Source organism: Pterocles gutturalis, unplaced genomic scaffold (genome assembly GCF_000699245.1).
Source record: "Pterocles gutturalis isolate BGI_N339 unplaced genomic scaffold, ASM69924v1 scaffold40472, whole genome shotgun sequence".
Lineage (NCBI taxonomy): Eukaryota > Metazoa > Chordata > Aves > Pterocliformes > Pteroclidae > Pterocles > Pterocles gutturalis.
The window spans coordinates 7,445-24,201 of NW_010109174.1; the positions used below are offsets into that span (position 1 = coordinate 7,445).

At 42.1% G+C, this 16,757-nt stretch overlaps 1 protein-coding gene across 2 annotated transcripts in view; it reads right to left on the reverse strand.

Moving 5' to 3' along the window:
- G3BP2 (GTPase activating protein (SH3 domain) binding protein 2) overlaps positions 1–13,175 on the reverse strand; it is a 17,370-nt gene extending 4,195 nt beyond the window's left edge. The window contains exons 1-8 of one of the 2 annotated variants that reach the window (XM_010072897.1): positions 13,060–13,175; positions 10,858–10,939; positions 9,682–9,855; positions 8,682–8,772; positions 7,626–7,728; positions 6,060–6,240; positions 4,678–4,776; positions 314–416 (exon numbers count right to left, since the gene is read on the reverse strand). In XM_010072897.1, the coding sequence (XP_010071199.1) occupies positions 314–416; positions 4,678–4,776; positions 6,060–6,240; positions 7,626–7,728; positions 8,682–8,772; positions 9,682–9,855; positions 10,858–10,939; positions 13,060–13,154 (928 nt within the window). In that variant the 5' untranslated portion in view covers positions 13,155–13,175. The remainder of the gene's footprint in view (positions 1–313; positions 417–4,677; positions 4,777–6,059; positions 6,241–7,625; positions 7,729–8,681; positions 8,773–9,681; positions 9,856–10,857; positions 10,940–13,059) is intronic. The other variant, XM_010072898.1, reaches the window with a different exon arrangement.
- Between the last annotated feature and the right edge of the window lie 3,582 nt (positions 13,176–16,757).

A 16,757-nucleotide genomic window follows, 5' to 3' on the forward strand; every position in this document is an offset into this window, starting at 1 on the left:
GACATGGAAAAAAACACCAGATTTCCAGACCAGCTTTTCAGAACTGCATCAAGCCACATGAAAGGTACTCAAGCATATAACTCTGACTACGAAAAAACATTTCAACGAAACAGAAGCTTGGAAATAATGCCCGATCTTTGCAACAAGTCATTGCTTGCTTGGACTCCAAATCATATTCCCCCATTTCTAGCTGAAGACAGGATCAGACAGTTCATTGTCAGCCAAATACAATCCAGGCACGGTCCCGACCCGTCAGGGAGACACCTCTCATTAACGAGTCCCAAGCAGACACATACACGCTGTTCCACATTACCTGGTCGAGGTCCTCGGGGTGGAAAACCCGGTCTTTCCCTGGGACGCTGTTCACGTACACGAGGAGGCTGAGACTGAGCTTCAGGTTTAGTTTCAACTCTTGGCTAAAACAGGAGAACATGCATTATTAAACACCAGCCCAGGAAAAAACAAAACAAAATAAAACAAAACCCAAACTCACCAAAACAAAAACCCCCACAACACAAGACGTAGATAAGTGGCATGCACAAAATGAACTTCAGAGGATAAACATCCATGTCAGTGTGGTTGGGAATACATTTTTTTTTCACCTCTATAAATTCCTCTGTACCAATCCAGGACTGCAGTGTTCAGTTACCTCTGCTAAAAGGTGCAAAGCAAACATCTCTCATCTGAATGTCTCCCCAGGGCATCGGCTAAGGTGAATTTTCCATGTGTGCCCTGAAATTCACGAATCCCTCAACCTGATTAAAAAGCCCACATTGATCAACTAAAGCTTCCTCATGCCAAGCTCAAACTTCACGGATTGGGAGGTAGTGCGAGATGAACATGAACAGATGGACAAACTGCATTTTCTAAGTCTCTGAGGCATTCTTTTCCTCTAGTGCAGAACAACTATAAGGAAAATACCACAAAGAAAGAGGAGGACAAAACCAAAGCCTGAAGTGTAATAAATATTTCTGATACAACAAAGCTGCCTGAAATGGCATTTCTGCAAACTACCTGCTGAGGAGAGTCCTCAGCTTTCCTGATGTCAAGACCATGATGCTCAACACCCTTCAAATTCTCAGTAACTAGAACATCTATTCCAACTTTTGCAAAAAACCCTGCTTTTAAAGATAATTTGAGGAAAAAGAGACAGAACAATCCAAAATATTTCTACGCAGCCTGTTGGTTACTGAAGCAATTTCCAGCATGTTTTCAATTCAATTTTTTTGTACAACAGTCCAGCAGCTGCTGCTGTGCTGGGTTCTTATCTTGGAAAAACAAAATTATCCTTAGGAGCAGAAAGAACACTAGCTTCCCAGGAAGATTAAACACAAGGACAACGGCTACAGGCCCAGACTGCTGGGGAGAAGTAGCTTATGCTAAACATCTCCCTTATTTTCCTTTCAGGAATCAAGACAACTGATGGTTCCAGGCCGAGAGTACCTCACAGGGGTAAAATGCCCGTGTTTTACCCGAAACACGCAGGTATTACGCACCAAATCAATGTCTCAGCCCTCCTATCGCTCATGCTCCACCCAGCTAGGCATTAGCCTGTCCTTCCAAAATTGCTAGGATCAGTTTTCCAGATCCAGGAATAAGCCGGAAAAATCATCCGTCCTTGTTAGATCTCTTCTCACCATACCTCCTCACGGCTCCTCCCCTGCCATCTTTTCCCCACGCATCTTCACTGCTTTATACATTATACCGCAAAGGAGAAAGTCAATACATTCAGACCCCCATTTCTTAGACACTTACTGCTCCCAGGCTGAAGTACTCAGTCCTTCTGTCAACCACAGCAAAGACCTGCAAAGTCACTGATGTCCCTTTTTGCAGGGGAGGACTGCCTGAGTGCTTGCTGGCACTTCTGCAAAACTGTGCTCCCCCAAAACACCATCCTTACTAGCAGCATCACAAGATGCCTACGAACGGCTGCCATTTACAGTTCAAGCAACAACTCACTGCAACTCTTACCTCCCAGAGAACACAGAAAGGGGACTGGGAGCCACAGAACAAGGATCTCAACAGACAGGCACTAAAGGAGCGCTCAGCCCAGGAGCCAAGTGTGCCACAAACCTCAGGCTAACGGAGCTTTGAGAACAACTGAGGAAAAGATGGCATTGTCTCTTCTTCCATGCAGAGGGAAAGGACCTCTTTCTGCTACAGCAACGCTACCGGCAACAACAGCAAAACCAGCCACAAGCCAGCCTTTACTCACCACCCCTGGAACTGAACATCCTCCTGAAAGACAGGATGGGACAGAAAGCGCAAGACAGGAGGTGGCTCCAAAGGCTGGTACAATTCTAGTTTCAAATTCTCACAAGGTTTACAAGTTTCTCTGGACTAAGACGCCTGCCACAATGAAAATGCACGCATGCAAAGAACCAACTAGTCAAGCAAACAGGAAGCCCAAACTGACATGAAACAAAAGAAGGAATCCCACATCATCCCACCTGAATTCCAGTAGCTAGGCTGGAGGCACACCTCAGATAGCTACCACACTGTCTGAGGGACATGTGGACCACACAACTCACTAAAGGCACCCAGCAATCACTTCCACAAAGGCACCAGAGGTAATAGAAGAGTCTGTCCAGAGTCCCAAGAGACTTGGGTGGTGAGACAATGCAGGTTCTATAAACCCATCTTTGTCTGAACTCACCACTTTCAAGCCTGAAGACAAGGGTCAGGGAGCACCCTGCCTGCCGGCACCCCTCTGGCACCCCTACATCAGCTGAGGTGTGAATGCAAACGGGAGGTCAGCATACCTGACAATGCTAGGCCCAGTTAATCAAGGCAGGCAGGCACCAGCCCCTGTCGATTTCTAATTGCCCACAAGAAGAAAAAGCAAGAAATGCTGACCCGTTTAACTCCCTAGCTGTAAATAAACAGGAACTGAACCGGTTTCTAACCAGAACGGTACACGCACGCTCCTCAGAGGGGTGCTGAGTTAATACTACAGATGCTATATTTTCAACATGATAAAAGACGGGGGAAAAATTGGGAGTGACGTGGACAAAGGCATGAGAAGGACAGTTAACAGCAGCTTTGTAACATGCCGATGCTGGACAGAACAGCATACCAAAGGAGTTGCCAACCCACTCGTGCTATCTACTGTCCTCATTTACGTGCACAGTATCTGACATTAATGCGTCCAAGGGAACAGGAAAAAGCTGCTACTGATTTGTAACCCCTTGCAGAAATCGTTTAGGTGCCTTCTCTTCCACCTTTTTGTATGCCCTGTCTGAAAAGTGTGCAAGAAGGGGAGTTAAGAACGGACTAATTCTGTCTCCAGAAAAGCTGAGAGTTGAAATTCTTGCCATTTCAGTATCGTTCAGAAACTTCCATGTAGAATTACTTAAACATGAAGTCACAGCAAAAGCAATCTAAAAGGCAGAAAGCATAGCAAGCTGCATAAAGCAACACACAAGAGTTTAAGGGGACACCTATAAGCTATATTCTATTCTCTTGTAGAGGTAATTTTAAATGATACTTGCAGTCACATTAGAAAAATCCACCCTCTCTTACTGCAAGTAAATTGTAATTACAAAAACAATTTTGGTTTTGCATAAGGAAAATCTATTCTGTACTAGAAAAAACACAGTTCTTACTGCTCAAATAGCAGCTGAATGCTCAAAGTCCTCCTGAAGCTGATGAAGACAGACAGGCTTCCCAACTCATTACACAGCCATTATCTGATTTCCATGACAGCCCTGTCAGACCAGAAGCAACACCACACATGGTGTTGGGTTTTTGTTGGTTTTCTTTTTCTCTTTGTTTCTTAACATGCTGGCTGAAGGGCAATCCTAGACAGGTTCCTCTCCATCAGTAAAAAACAGAGAAGAACTCAGTGCAAAAACAACGGCTGCAATAATCCAGCCACTCTCCTGAAAACTGCAGTCTTTTAAATAAAACAGGTTGGACGTGAGCTACCACAACACACAGTGCTTTGGTATGCAGCGTCAGTAGAAGGGGTTAAAGCACACCTTTTTTATTTTGAGGATTTTCATATATATGGAGGCAGCTGAACTAGACCATCTCACACCAGCCTGGCACGTGCAGGACACGGGCCATCACCCGGTCAAACCTTCTTTGCTCTCTCCCTTCCTCCCCCAGCCAACCTAGGAATGGGAAGACAGCATTGTCCTCGCAAGGAAATGTGAATCCTTCCATTCCTCACACAGTCGTAAGTTGGTACAGGGTTCTGTGACAAGTTAATTACAAACGGATAACGAAATCCAGTGTATTTCTGTAGACATTAGCCTTACAGGCCATCTTGCACCTTCTCAGAAACGGTGCTGTCCTTTTTTACTGCTGGGGCACTTCTGCCAATGAAATACCCCTGTCAAACACTTTAGAAAACTACCATTTTGTGGGGAATTGGTTTTTTGGTTTGGCTTTTTTTCTTTTTCCCTTGTAAACCAAACCGTATCCCATTAAGATAGGTCAAAACAACTTCAGTAGTGATTTCCTGTTTCCACATGAACAGGTTTTAACATCACCATCACCCAAAGTTACACCTGTTACATGTACGTGCCTTTGCTTGCGACAAGGTGAGTGCATTAACATTTAAGACACAGATAATTTGTGCAATTTAAGTCAAACAAATTGATCTGTTAATTTAAAAACTGAAGCAGTTTGCAGAAGTAATGAGACAATCCAAGGTGTTCACAGATGGGTTACCTGTGAGACTGGTGCTTTTACATGGGGTGGAATTCCAGAGGAAGAAACAGTACCACTAGGAGGCAGGTTTTTACTGGTCACTGAAGCCCAAGAGAAAGCCTGCAGGAAATGCAACAAACCTAGGCTACTAATCATGGCAAACTACTGACATTCCTACAGGGAAACTCGTCTGCTGAAAATACACTTTTGGTTCATATTTGACTCTTAAATAATTGTTGTGCAAGCATTACAACGAAGATACAGAAGGATTTGCAGTTCTAGCCGTCTCTGAACTCCAGCAGTGTGGAGCAAGTGTGTACTGTGAGCACTACGACTACCTGAGTGAGCTCCTCAGCATCCCCAGATCACTGCCTTCCATGGTGTAACCAAACCTAGGACTGAAAACCCTGTGGTGTTAAGTGTCTTTTGCACAGGAAAGTAAGTGGATGCCAGAAGTCAGAAGTAAAAATGGAGAAGAGAAAAAGGATTGGAAAAAAAGATAGGGGAGACATGCTGGAGCTAGAAAATGACCTCTCTCCAGCTTTCACCGGTTTCTCCCACGTCTTTCAAACTGCCTAAGTGTAACCATAGCAGATGATGCACGGGGTGAACCGTGATTTTTAAGATTAGGCATCCTGCCCCTAAGGCAGACAGTCATTCACAGAATCAAAATATAGTTTGGGCTGGAAGGGACCTTTGAAGGTAATCTCGTCCAACCCTGCTGCAATGAGCAGGGACATCCTCCACTAGATCAGGTTGCTCAGAGCCCCATCCAACCTGACCTTAAATGCTTCCAGGGATAGGGCATCTACCACCTCTCTGGACAACCTGTTCCGGTGTTTCACCACGCTCATTGTAAAAAATGTCTTCCTTGTCTAGTCTACATCTACCCTCTTTTAGTTTAGAGCCATTACCCCTCGTCCTATTGCAACAGGCCCTACTAAAAGGCCTGTCCCCATCTTTCTTGTAAGCCCCCTTTTGATGGCCCCATATTGATTTGGAATCTATACTGCCAGCAATTTGGCAAGTGTCAATGTGTTGTGTTTTTTTCAAGGAAGAGCAGTGGTTCCCATTGTGTGAGTTTTTTGGTGATGGTAACTTGAGGTATTTTCTTAACACGTTAACTCCACATTTAAAAAGGTTTACACATGCAGAAAACCACACACACACTTTACAAGAAGAGCATTCAATTTACGGTACTGACTTGAGCAGCACTTAATAAATAACTTTCCTTTTTGAGTGAAACGTCACATTTTTACAAGTTCAATGTTCAAGTCTAGCTGTTCCTATAGCATGACACCAAAAAGAGGTACCAGTTCGGCCACTCAAAAAGGCTAAGTTCAAAACCAAATCTTCCAGTTTAGCATCTGCACCTAGAAGCACAGAGACGACTTTTAACTAACCTTTGGTGGTTCTTGTGGAAGTGAAACAGGTTCTACAGGAGGTGGAGATGGAGACTTCTCTTCTAGCTCCTCAAGGGTCTTTTCATCTCCTTCAGCTTTCAGCTCCTCAGTTTTCGTTTCCGATTCCAATTCCGGCTCAGGTTCATGAGACGATTCTTCTAGTGCCTCCTCTATCCCATTGCTACAATAATCAAATGCATTTTATGCAGCTTATCTATTGCTCTGTATTTTATGACTTTTTAAAAGCTACACTATGTAACAGTTGGTATTAAAAAAATCATTCTGTTTCCAGTTGCTACCATATGGTACCTGCATATACAACACCGTGAGTTCAGCTATAGCCCTGTAGTTGCATACAAAGCCAGATTTTATAAAAGACACGTTTTACAAATCTCTGCAGCCAATCTGAAAATTACACAACACAGATATATAAACCCTTTAAAGAACAGGTGCTTAAGAACTGCTGCTCCTGAAAGAACAGAAGCACAGTGAGAGACCAATGGAAGAAATTAAGCTGATTTTGGAATTAAACCTGTAGCTGATTTGCAAAAATGCCATACAAGTTCACTACTGAAGGAGTTGGAAATCTTGTTTATTGAAAATCACGCACAAATTTTCCCCCCATGTGTGCAAAATGTAAGGGATCTGAAGTTCTTCACTTCTCCCTTCAGCCGCCCCAAAAGTTTAACAAATTCCACGTACTTCTGCCTATGCAGCTCTGATGAACCTTGCCTTTGCAACTGCTTTCCAGTTGGCACAGTAACCCAAAACCACGACTTTTTTAGGCACCAAAAACCTCCTGCATCATCTTGAGCAAATCACAGCCAGAATTCCAGCAGACTCTGCTCTTCCATATGATTTCTCGTGAAAAGCATTATGTGACCAGCATTTAGCACTACCAGTGATGCTGGTGAGACCTCATCTAGGGATGTCGTAAATGTTTTTTTGAACAAGGAAACCAGGTAGTCAGTTCTGGCCCTTTAAAAGGCATTCCTATGTTTCAAAACAAAGTACAGGCTTTTGTTGTTGTTTGGTTTTGTTTGTTGTTCATTGGTGGTTTGTTTTTTAAATATGTTTTTCTTATACAAATGTAAACTTTTTTCTTTAACCTTGTTTAGATTTTAAGGTGCTCAGGGCAGAATTCTTCCAACATAGCTGTACAGAAACTTCTCAACAAGTAGACCTTCCTCTCAGTTTCATATGCTATCCAAATTTTATGAGTAACACATCATTAACCACCCTCCTTTGTTAAACCATCTGTTCCTACAAATTACATCTTGCCAACTCGCTGTTATAAGTTTATGTAACAAAGACTACATTAAGTGTGGACATAAACATGGTTACTACCTTCTCACCTCACACTTGAAACCAGAAGTGAAAATAACAAACAAATGTAGTGAGAGTTTCTCTCTCCGCTCAAGAATCAATGTTTCAAAACACTACGTTAACATAACACAGATCCACATCAAGTGTAGTTTCCCAAAATCACATCCAGAACCCAAAGCCAAAGCAATCCTGTTGTTTTCATTTAAAAAGTAACGTCATATAGTAAAACGGACTTCTTACGTTACAGGATGGTTTTCATAGTAAGTACTGCTTGTGTTCTCTTGCACAGGTTCAGGTGATGGTTGTCTTTCCTCCTGCTCCTCTTCCACCTCTTCTTCAGACTCTGACACAAAAAGAAAAACCTTCTTAAGCACCTCTGGAAGTGTACACAAGCCGCACTTAAAATAAAGCATCAACAAAATAAGGCAAAATTAGCTGCAAGAAAACACAAAAGACCCTTCCACTCCTTCAAGAGGCTTTGTTTCTTAGTATTTTCACAAAAAGGAGAAACTAGAGACATATTGCTGCCAGGATGTTCTGGGAGAAGAGTTCAAGGGTCTTTAAAAGCAGCAGATGGTTTTCATATGGTGGCACTAGAAGAGAAAGATCGCACTGTGAACTCATAAATCTCAGTACCTAAAGCTAAGCAAATCAACCTCAAATCCAAGGATGATTGCCTAAGATGCTTTGTTCCATAAAATCAACATGAAAAATTCCAGAAACTATCAGGTGAACACATGTCCATACATCCTTGCTGTACTCTCCTTTGATTTGCTTTGCCTCTGAACAGAATGGAAAAAATCCACACAAACAGTAAGGTCAAGTTCAGCCTGCGAACAGAAATGAACTACTGAATGTGATGATGATACTAAAGTGAACTACATCTCATATTTGAAAAGCCAGTTGGATTTTTTCTTCAAATGACTTTACCTACAAATCTGACTGATCAGAGCAATCAGGCTGCCCTGATGAAACTGGCTGCAGCAGAGGTACTATTGCTCATTATCTCCATTCTCTGCCAAGCCTCACCCACCCTGAGCCAGTTCGGTCCTTCAAGGAACAAGGTACAACTGCACCACCTCCACTGGAGAGAATGTTCTGGACCAGCCCATAGTCCCAGCAGCATAACCTCCACTCCCCGCCTCAGCCGCCTCCCAAATTACTATGCTACATGAGAACGCAATACACAGGAATGCATCCCGCATCCTTCCGGCTAGACACTTCTGAAAGTTCTGCATACATGCTGGAGAAACAAGAACAGGGCAAACTCTACATCATAAGTACAGCTCTTCTCACCTTCATCAAGTTCTCCTTCCGAATCCCCAAACACTTCATCTTCGTATCTGAAGATATCATTATGGACATAGAACTTGTTTGGAACAGAACCCTGTAAAAGAGCAACATTTTTAATTTTTTTTTTTTTTTAAAAAGCAGATATATTAGCAGTCAACAATACAGTTGGATTAGAGATGTAAGCCTTGGGGTACACACCAATATTTTGGAAGAGGACTATTTCACTAAAGCTATTTTCCAAGTGGTACCTCTTCTCTAAGAAAACAATTGAACAGTAACTTCTGCCCAACTGGAAAAGGCAGTTTCAAGCAGAAAAAAACCCCAAGTTTTCTAAGTTACAGCAATCATAGGTTCTAACTAAACATAAAGTCCCTCAGTTTCAACAAGGTATCTGAATTTTCCCTATTACAAAAACTTTACGATAAAAAAATATAGAATGAACTTTCATGGCGTGCTGTATGCTCATAGTATTGCATAGGAAAACAACGAAGAAATTAAACAAGACTCTAAAATATTAATCATCAACCACAGAATGGTTTGTGATGAAGCAAAGGGAAAGAAGTAGAAAGGAGACAAGACACCCTTTACGCTAACACAGCTCTGCTCTAAATCTGAACAGGAACTTGCGCAGCATCAACCCATACTCCACCTTTGCCAGCAGACTTAAGAAAGTACAGAACTGCACTAGAGACTTGATCTGCAGAGCTGAACTTTTTTTTTTTCTTTTTTAATTTATTTGTGCCAATGGTAGCTCCCAAATGCGAGCTCCAATTTGCTTGGGGTACTGCTCCAATATCTCAAATCTAAAGAAATAAACCAGCTCAGGACAGGTCCAATACGCTTTTCTCTCTGTGCTCACATACTGTGACATGTTTAAGGATAGCCTCTGAGCCACACTCTAAAAGCCAGATCCTATCTTTTGCCTCAGTATGACAAACTGTAGCTACAGGTCAGGTTTTCGTCATCATTGCCTGAAGTTAAACACAATCTTCCATATACTTACTTCTGGAGCAAGTACAAAGGTCTGCATGAACTTCCTCATCGGTTGCCCATTGTTTGACAGCTCTCCCATCACTTGCACGACCACCCCATCACTCAGAGTAGCATGAGCATCCACATGTCGGATCTTGGTGTGGCATTCACTGAACTGCAATGACATCACTTTCTTGTGTATCTCCTAGAAATAAAGAGTTACATTTTAGCTATGTTGAGCTTTGTACAGAGCTTTACACCTTTTAAGTGCCTGAGTCTGAACTAACACAAAAAGCACCCCTCTGAAGCTTAAAAGGTAAATGCATGAACAAGAATCATCTTTCCCTGAGAACAGTCTACCTGAGCTCATGTAATTTTTATTCTGAAGTTTTCCACTAGGATCCAAGTACTTCTCAGAGTAGTCAAATAGCTTACAACATGTTATCCTATTTTTTCAGCTGTATTCCTACTTATGACCTATTTTAAGGCTTTCATCTTTCAAAGGGCCTGTGAGAGGGAGATGATTTACCTTGTGTTTAAAAAAAACAATCACCACTCCCCCAAACAAAAAAAGAAGCAACTGTCTACCATCCACAAAGTACCCAAAAGTCACAAGAGTGGGTAACATCTGCACTGCCACAATTTTCCTACTGCCAACCAAGGTTTGGCTGGCGAAAGAAGAAATCAAACCTGCCCTGGGCTAAAAGCAATGTCACTCCAAGATGTGGCTACTATATGAAGAGACGGTCCTAGGTAATGGACGTTATTCTGACAAACAGCTACAACCAGAGTGAAAACTTGTGTTTCCTGGACTTCCTTTGCTTGTTTTCTCTTTGAAGAAAACTCCACCCACAGAAGAATTTGGTAGCATACAAAATTCAATGTAAGTTGCAAAGATCAATTTCCCCTTCCCAAAGAACCACTTCTAACTGAAATAAGGCCAGTCTAACAAGTCCTCTTGATTTTGTTTCCCATCCTAAATACATTTTCTGCACTCTAGGTGCAAAGCTGCAAACACAGCCCACAGTAACAGCAGCAACAACAAAATAAAAAAAATCCAAGTGAACAAATTCCTATCTGCCTCTGAACAGGAGGTAGTATCACAAGACGTTACTCACCAGAAAGTCGATTGGTTAAAGAAAAAGACTGACTTATACAGTAAGTTCTGAACATTAATGAGGACCACAGGATCGATTTTGATACGCACCGCTTGACCATACACCGCTTCTTGTGGTTTCCCACTGGCATCCAGTCCTCCATGGACATAAGAAGAATTCCTGCCATAAAACCTGCAAAGGAAGAGATGTAAAGGTCATAGCAGTGAAAAAATAGAACCAAACCCAACAAGTTTTTTAGTCGAAAGTTGTAGAGCTCAATGCATGAGGAATTTCAGCACAAACAGTAATTCAAGATATATTTTCCACTTCCAAGGCTCCCAGAATAGAGGAACGAATAAGCTTAACAGTCAGTATTCCAGTTTGCCCAATATACGTAGCAAGCTCCTAAATCAACTGCAGCCTTTCACTTCTTTCCTTTCAGCAAGGTGGCCATTTTGGCTCGAAGGTTCCCCAATGTCAAAATCATCCGCCTGCATTACAGCCGTACCAGCCAGCCAATGCATCAGCCTAGGGCAGAACCACCCGCCTGCCTCTCCTCTGAAACCCCATTCTCTTCAAAGCTTCTGGCAGCAGTGAGGGCTTCTGCCTTGGATTCAGACTAGAAAGACAATTTGTCTGAACAGCCAGCCAGCCTCCCCATCTATCCTGCTATATGTGGCTGTTAGTTCACACTCGGCTTTCTCAGAAGCGATGGCCAGAGTTCATTACAAACCTCCACAGTATTAGAAAAGACCAGACTCTTGTTTTAGGCACCACAGCGGAATGAAAACCCTCCAGAAGAAATGCTGTCTGAAATTGACTGTAAAAACCATCAAAGGAAAGAAGGCCAAACAAAACTATATCTTACTGCTACCACACCAACTGCTACATTCAGTACTAGATGTAGCCCAAAAGCAGTGTTCTCTCTGGGCTTCCCACAGTTAGGAAACGAATATTTTATTTGCATTAATGGCACCATTGTGTACAACAACTGCATCGCCACTTATAGCAGCCTCCACTGCGTAACTTTTGACACAAGACTAAAATTCCATATTTACACTACCCAACAAGAAGCAGTGTGGTTTTGGTCTTGTAAATAGCACAAACCTCCTGGACACTCAAAAAAAACCCCAACTAAAACCCTTTCTTGACCCAGCTTCTGGATTGGATTTCAAAAGCTTTTGTTTTTCATATGTAATATACACACACTTGCTTCCAGCATTTTTCTTACATCTCGGAGATCTTTTTGCACCTTCATTCCACTTCCAAACTTTGAGCCTACACCAGTCTAAATTTCGTTTGGGATTTTTACTGACAGGTTATAAAGCATGTAACATATGCTTCATGCATTCTGTACTTTTAAATTAATAGAAGATCAGGCAAAAACATCGCATCACACCTTTTTTTATCTAGAAGCATGCTTTGCCTTGGGAGTGATTGCCATGAGCTCTCACTCTTGCCCTACTTCTAGAGGATACTGTTATTATCCACCCGTGTACTGTATATATGAAATATATAGATGAAAAGAGGCGTTATCCAAAAGACTGAATTCTTAAGTAAGCCATTTGAGAGCTCTAACGTGTTCTCAATCAACAGTCCAATTTTTCACCATCAACCTCGCATCAAGTTCTGAGACACGACCAACCTAGGCAGTGATTGCTTTCTTCCCTTTCATACGTTGGCAAAGCTACTTCCACCTTTATTTATTACAAGTCCGCACTGCTCTAAGTCCAGATGTGGAAACGTAAAATCTTAAGCGACAATGTGTACGTAGCAAATCAAAACCAGAAAAGGGGGAGGAAGGAAGAAACACATTCAGAGTACCACTCAAATAATCCATGCAGGTCAAAAAACCTACTGTATTTTCTAACCGCCTTGTTCAGGCCATGATCTTTATACTTAAATCTCCAGTCATAAACTGTATAAAAACTTCTCGAAGACAATGCAAAATACGGTATCCTGAAATAATTAGCATGCTTGTCTTACGTACTAAATGCAAGTGCTTCCATTTTCCTTCTTCTTTTCTGTCTTTTTAGGAAAGTGTTTCTGGAATATGTCCACAATACCATTTTATCAGCTGAGAAACAGTGCACTTTTCCACAGAGGAAATACCTTTCTAACATGCCATACATCCATACGATTAGACTTGGTTCTAGAGGCTAGAGAGTTTTCAGCAAGATTAAATAGCTTTCTAAGAGTCCAAAAGTTAGCCAGGTCCATTTCCTGCCATACTCATAAATGGATGCTTATGTGATTTATAATGAACAGTACAGATTTTTGTTCAAAAACACTAGTCACTTTGAAAGTGTTACCTGTGCAAGAAGTCAGGAGCTTTATTTAGCAGAGTGTAGTACTGTCTCACAAACTCCCGCCCTACGAGCAGGGGACTTGGCTTCTCCATCACCATTTCTTTGGTACACAGTGTCAAATGCTGTAATTAAAAACATTCATGTTAGTTTGAAGACAACACTATATATCACAGCTTCCTCATAAAAGGATAATCATAATGAAATTAGAATTGAAACATTTATGAAAGCAGGAACTTAATTCACACAGAACTACTCCACTAATTCAGCCCCCCCACTTCCTTCGAGTAAATAAAAAGTTTTCAGTCAATTCATGTGTTACCTTGACAAAGAGGGAGCAGAGGAAATGCTGGACACTTTCTTGTCCTTCATGGACCTGAACACGACTCCCAGGAGGACTTGCTTTACAAGCCTTTCCAGGGACCAACAAGAAGTCAGCCAACCTATAATTCCCTCAGTTTCCCCTGCCTCAAATGGTTCTTTTTTACTTGCTATGCTCCTAGCCATCCACACTGTCTCACAGATCATCCATGTCATAAAATTATTTTCAGCATTCTGGAAGTCTTTTTGATGGCTTGCCAGGACTCAACACGCTCCTTTTTCCAGCTCATGTCAGGAAGGCTGAACTCACTCATGAACACCAGGGTCTGCAATCATGAGATTCCCTCCAGTTCTCTAAAGAAAGCTTTATCTACTTTCTCTCTTTCAGAAACAAATGTGTAGGCAAGGCAGCAGGCGAAGAACACCAATTCAAAAATCCAAGTTTCAAACTTGGAGATAATCCTAGAATAAGATTTTTGTTTTCTTACCAAAATAACCTCAACTGGGCAATCCAAGCCACGGGCCAATAAAAAGGACTGGTGGCAATTACAGCTGGCCAGGACATAAAGCACATGAGGTGAAATTTAGAGATTAACCTCAGCTCAAGAAGTGCCTGTAATAAAGTAAAATGTACACAGGAACAGTGCCACAAACGTGTCAGATGCCACATCAAAAGAGTACTCTGAAGAAAAAACCCCAAGTACTTAGCTCAAATGTTTTACACCTAATGGATTGCAAAAATAATCTCAACCCAGCAACCCAAGCCACAAGACAATACCAAGAACTGCTCCCAAATACAGTTAGCCAGGCATCACACTTGCAGTAAGTGTCTCAAGACCTTGTACGCAAGGCAGCAGGCAAAGCCTGAAATACATGTTTTGAACTTGGAGATAAAAAAATCAGAACTTATTTTAGCATTATCCAAAATTTTTATTATAACCTTCCAAGACTCTGAAACACAGTATTAGCTGGGACTCACAGCAAGCCCCTGGGGGAAGTCATTTTGATACTCAGACCCAAAGCCAGCCATCAAGAACACTAAAAGACATCAAGGGCTTGAGGCCTGTGCATGTCCAAAGTGGGAACCTCCACAGAAACAAGAACAGAGCAATTTGGGGATCTTCCTAACATGACTCACACGACAGCAATGGCATATGCATGTCGGAATTTTACTTAGAAACCAACCTTAAAAGAACAAGGACCTCGGTTTCTATAGGTGAGACTATTCCTTCGTTTGCTCCCCTGCCCCACAAGCAATGATGAACACAAAATCGGCAACATGGTCATCACCGCAAGCGCTTGTCAGAATATACAAGGACAGAGCTTCATCACTTTTTTCTGTAAAATAACCTATTGAAAGCTGACCGTAGCTAGCACACGTTCTCATGAATATAGCAATAAGCAAAGTACATATGTTAACAAACGGCTGGCACGCCACAAGGAACACTGCAAATGCCTCTGGGTACAAAATATAATAATCTGTGACAAGTCATTACACTGCATCAGATCTGTATCACACTAGATCTTTTCTTCACTGGAAGCTGTGCTATTTCAGGAAAGGTTGCCAAAACCTTTCAGAAAATCCAAGAAAGCAAGTATCTTGCTTGATAAGCAGCTCACACATCAGAGAAGCTCCTTTTCTAAAATACACGTATGCTTTCTCATCATTATTTCCCTTACCTGTAGAAAAATAAGTGTGCCTAGTCATCTGTGGCAAGGCATTAAGTTACCTGAGGTGATGACCGAGCTACAGAATGGTGGCATATATCCTCAAAGTTAGGTATCCAGGGAATAAACTTTGGCACAAAGTCTCTGGTTGCACCAAAAGAGGTAGTTCAAACCTACCTCCGTTGTGTTTCAAGACAGACAGACAATAGTGACACTGCCTGGAGGCCTCACCAATTCCACTTCAAAAAATAAAAGCTGAACCAAGTTCTGAAAGGAGCTCAAGAAAGTATCATCTGAACTTGAAGTTAACCTCCACCAAGACAAACTTTTAAGCTTTGAGAGGGAGATGCAGGCCCTGACATTTGTTTTCCTAAAAAAACACAAGCAACTACAATATTCTGTTTTACTGACAAGCAAATTTCATCCTCTGAACAATTCATCCATGATCCAAGGCATACAGACATCAAGCTATAGTTTCACACAAATCTGCAACAGCGTGGCTCGCTCTTAAATCCACAAGTCTGCAACTCATGTCCAAGTTCCTGATCAGATTTTAATATCCCACTTAAACTGAAAAGAAAATTTGGCAAAACGTTCTTGCAAATCAGAAAGATGCTCCCCACAAAGTGAGCACACAAAGCAAAGCCATGAGGGACAGACAGCGTGCTGCTTACCACACCACAGGAGCCAAGGAAAAAAAGAAGGGAAGGGGAGAGCAGCTTTCACAATCTTGGACAGGTTTCTCCTAAACCCAGGTTATAATTTTTAAACTGCTCTTCCTAGCGTAGACCAGCAAATAATGCCTTAGAGAGTGTGTTTGCTACTGCAATCCATAACCATGACTCTGAGATCCCACTACTGCAACACATTGTGTGAGCAGCCACACCTTGCACAAAGCCAAAAATCCAAACCGCAGCTGCAAGTCCAGCTGGCACAAGCCAGGGCATCTGTAATACAGCCCTGCAAGGCGGCGGAGATTCCACGGTAAAGTAAAATAAACATCGACTAAAATGAAAAAAAAATACTAAAAGAGCAATCGAAAGTCCCAAGCAACCCAGTTCAGTGCTGAAACCACCTTCTCTCATTCATGTTCTGCAAGGTAAGCACTCAGCTCATCCTCCATCTGCAGTAAGGGCAGCAAACCAGCCTAATCTAACATAATCCCTTTACTGTATGATCTCCTTCACCTAATCCGCCACAATCTGAATTGGCTGGGCCCCAATGCACAGCATGCAGTTCTTTCAAATCAAGCAGTCCTGCAGGGTTGGTTGTTTGGTTTGGGTTTTTTTTGAGAGGAGCTTAATGGCACCCTGTATTTTAGGCATATGACTACTACAGGGGACCCTCTTCTGGGCTGTCAAACTGCACTGTCCAGAAGGGCTAACACCCACCCGAAGAACAATAACAGCAGCAACCGCAGTCAAAGGCACCACCCGTTCTGGGGAAGCCACTGCATCTCTCTGTCATCATTCAATGCCCCATTCGGTGTGCTTCTTCTGGCATCTCACCAGATGTACCTATTAGTCTGACATACTAATCTTTTCACATGTTCCTTGAGTTGCAATGCAGTTCTTCATTTGTCAAATACTCTCAAAAGAAACGACAACCAGTGTCACAACTACTACAATTAGAAGGAAGACTCAATTTCAACACTGTGCGTTAAGATACTGTGTTTCCTCAGCATATTTTCAGCACTGTAAAATATTATTTAAACG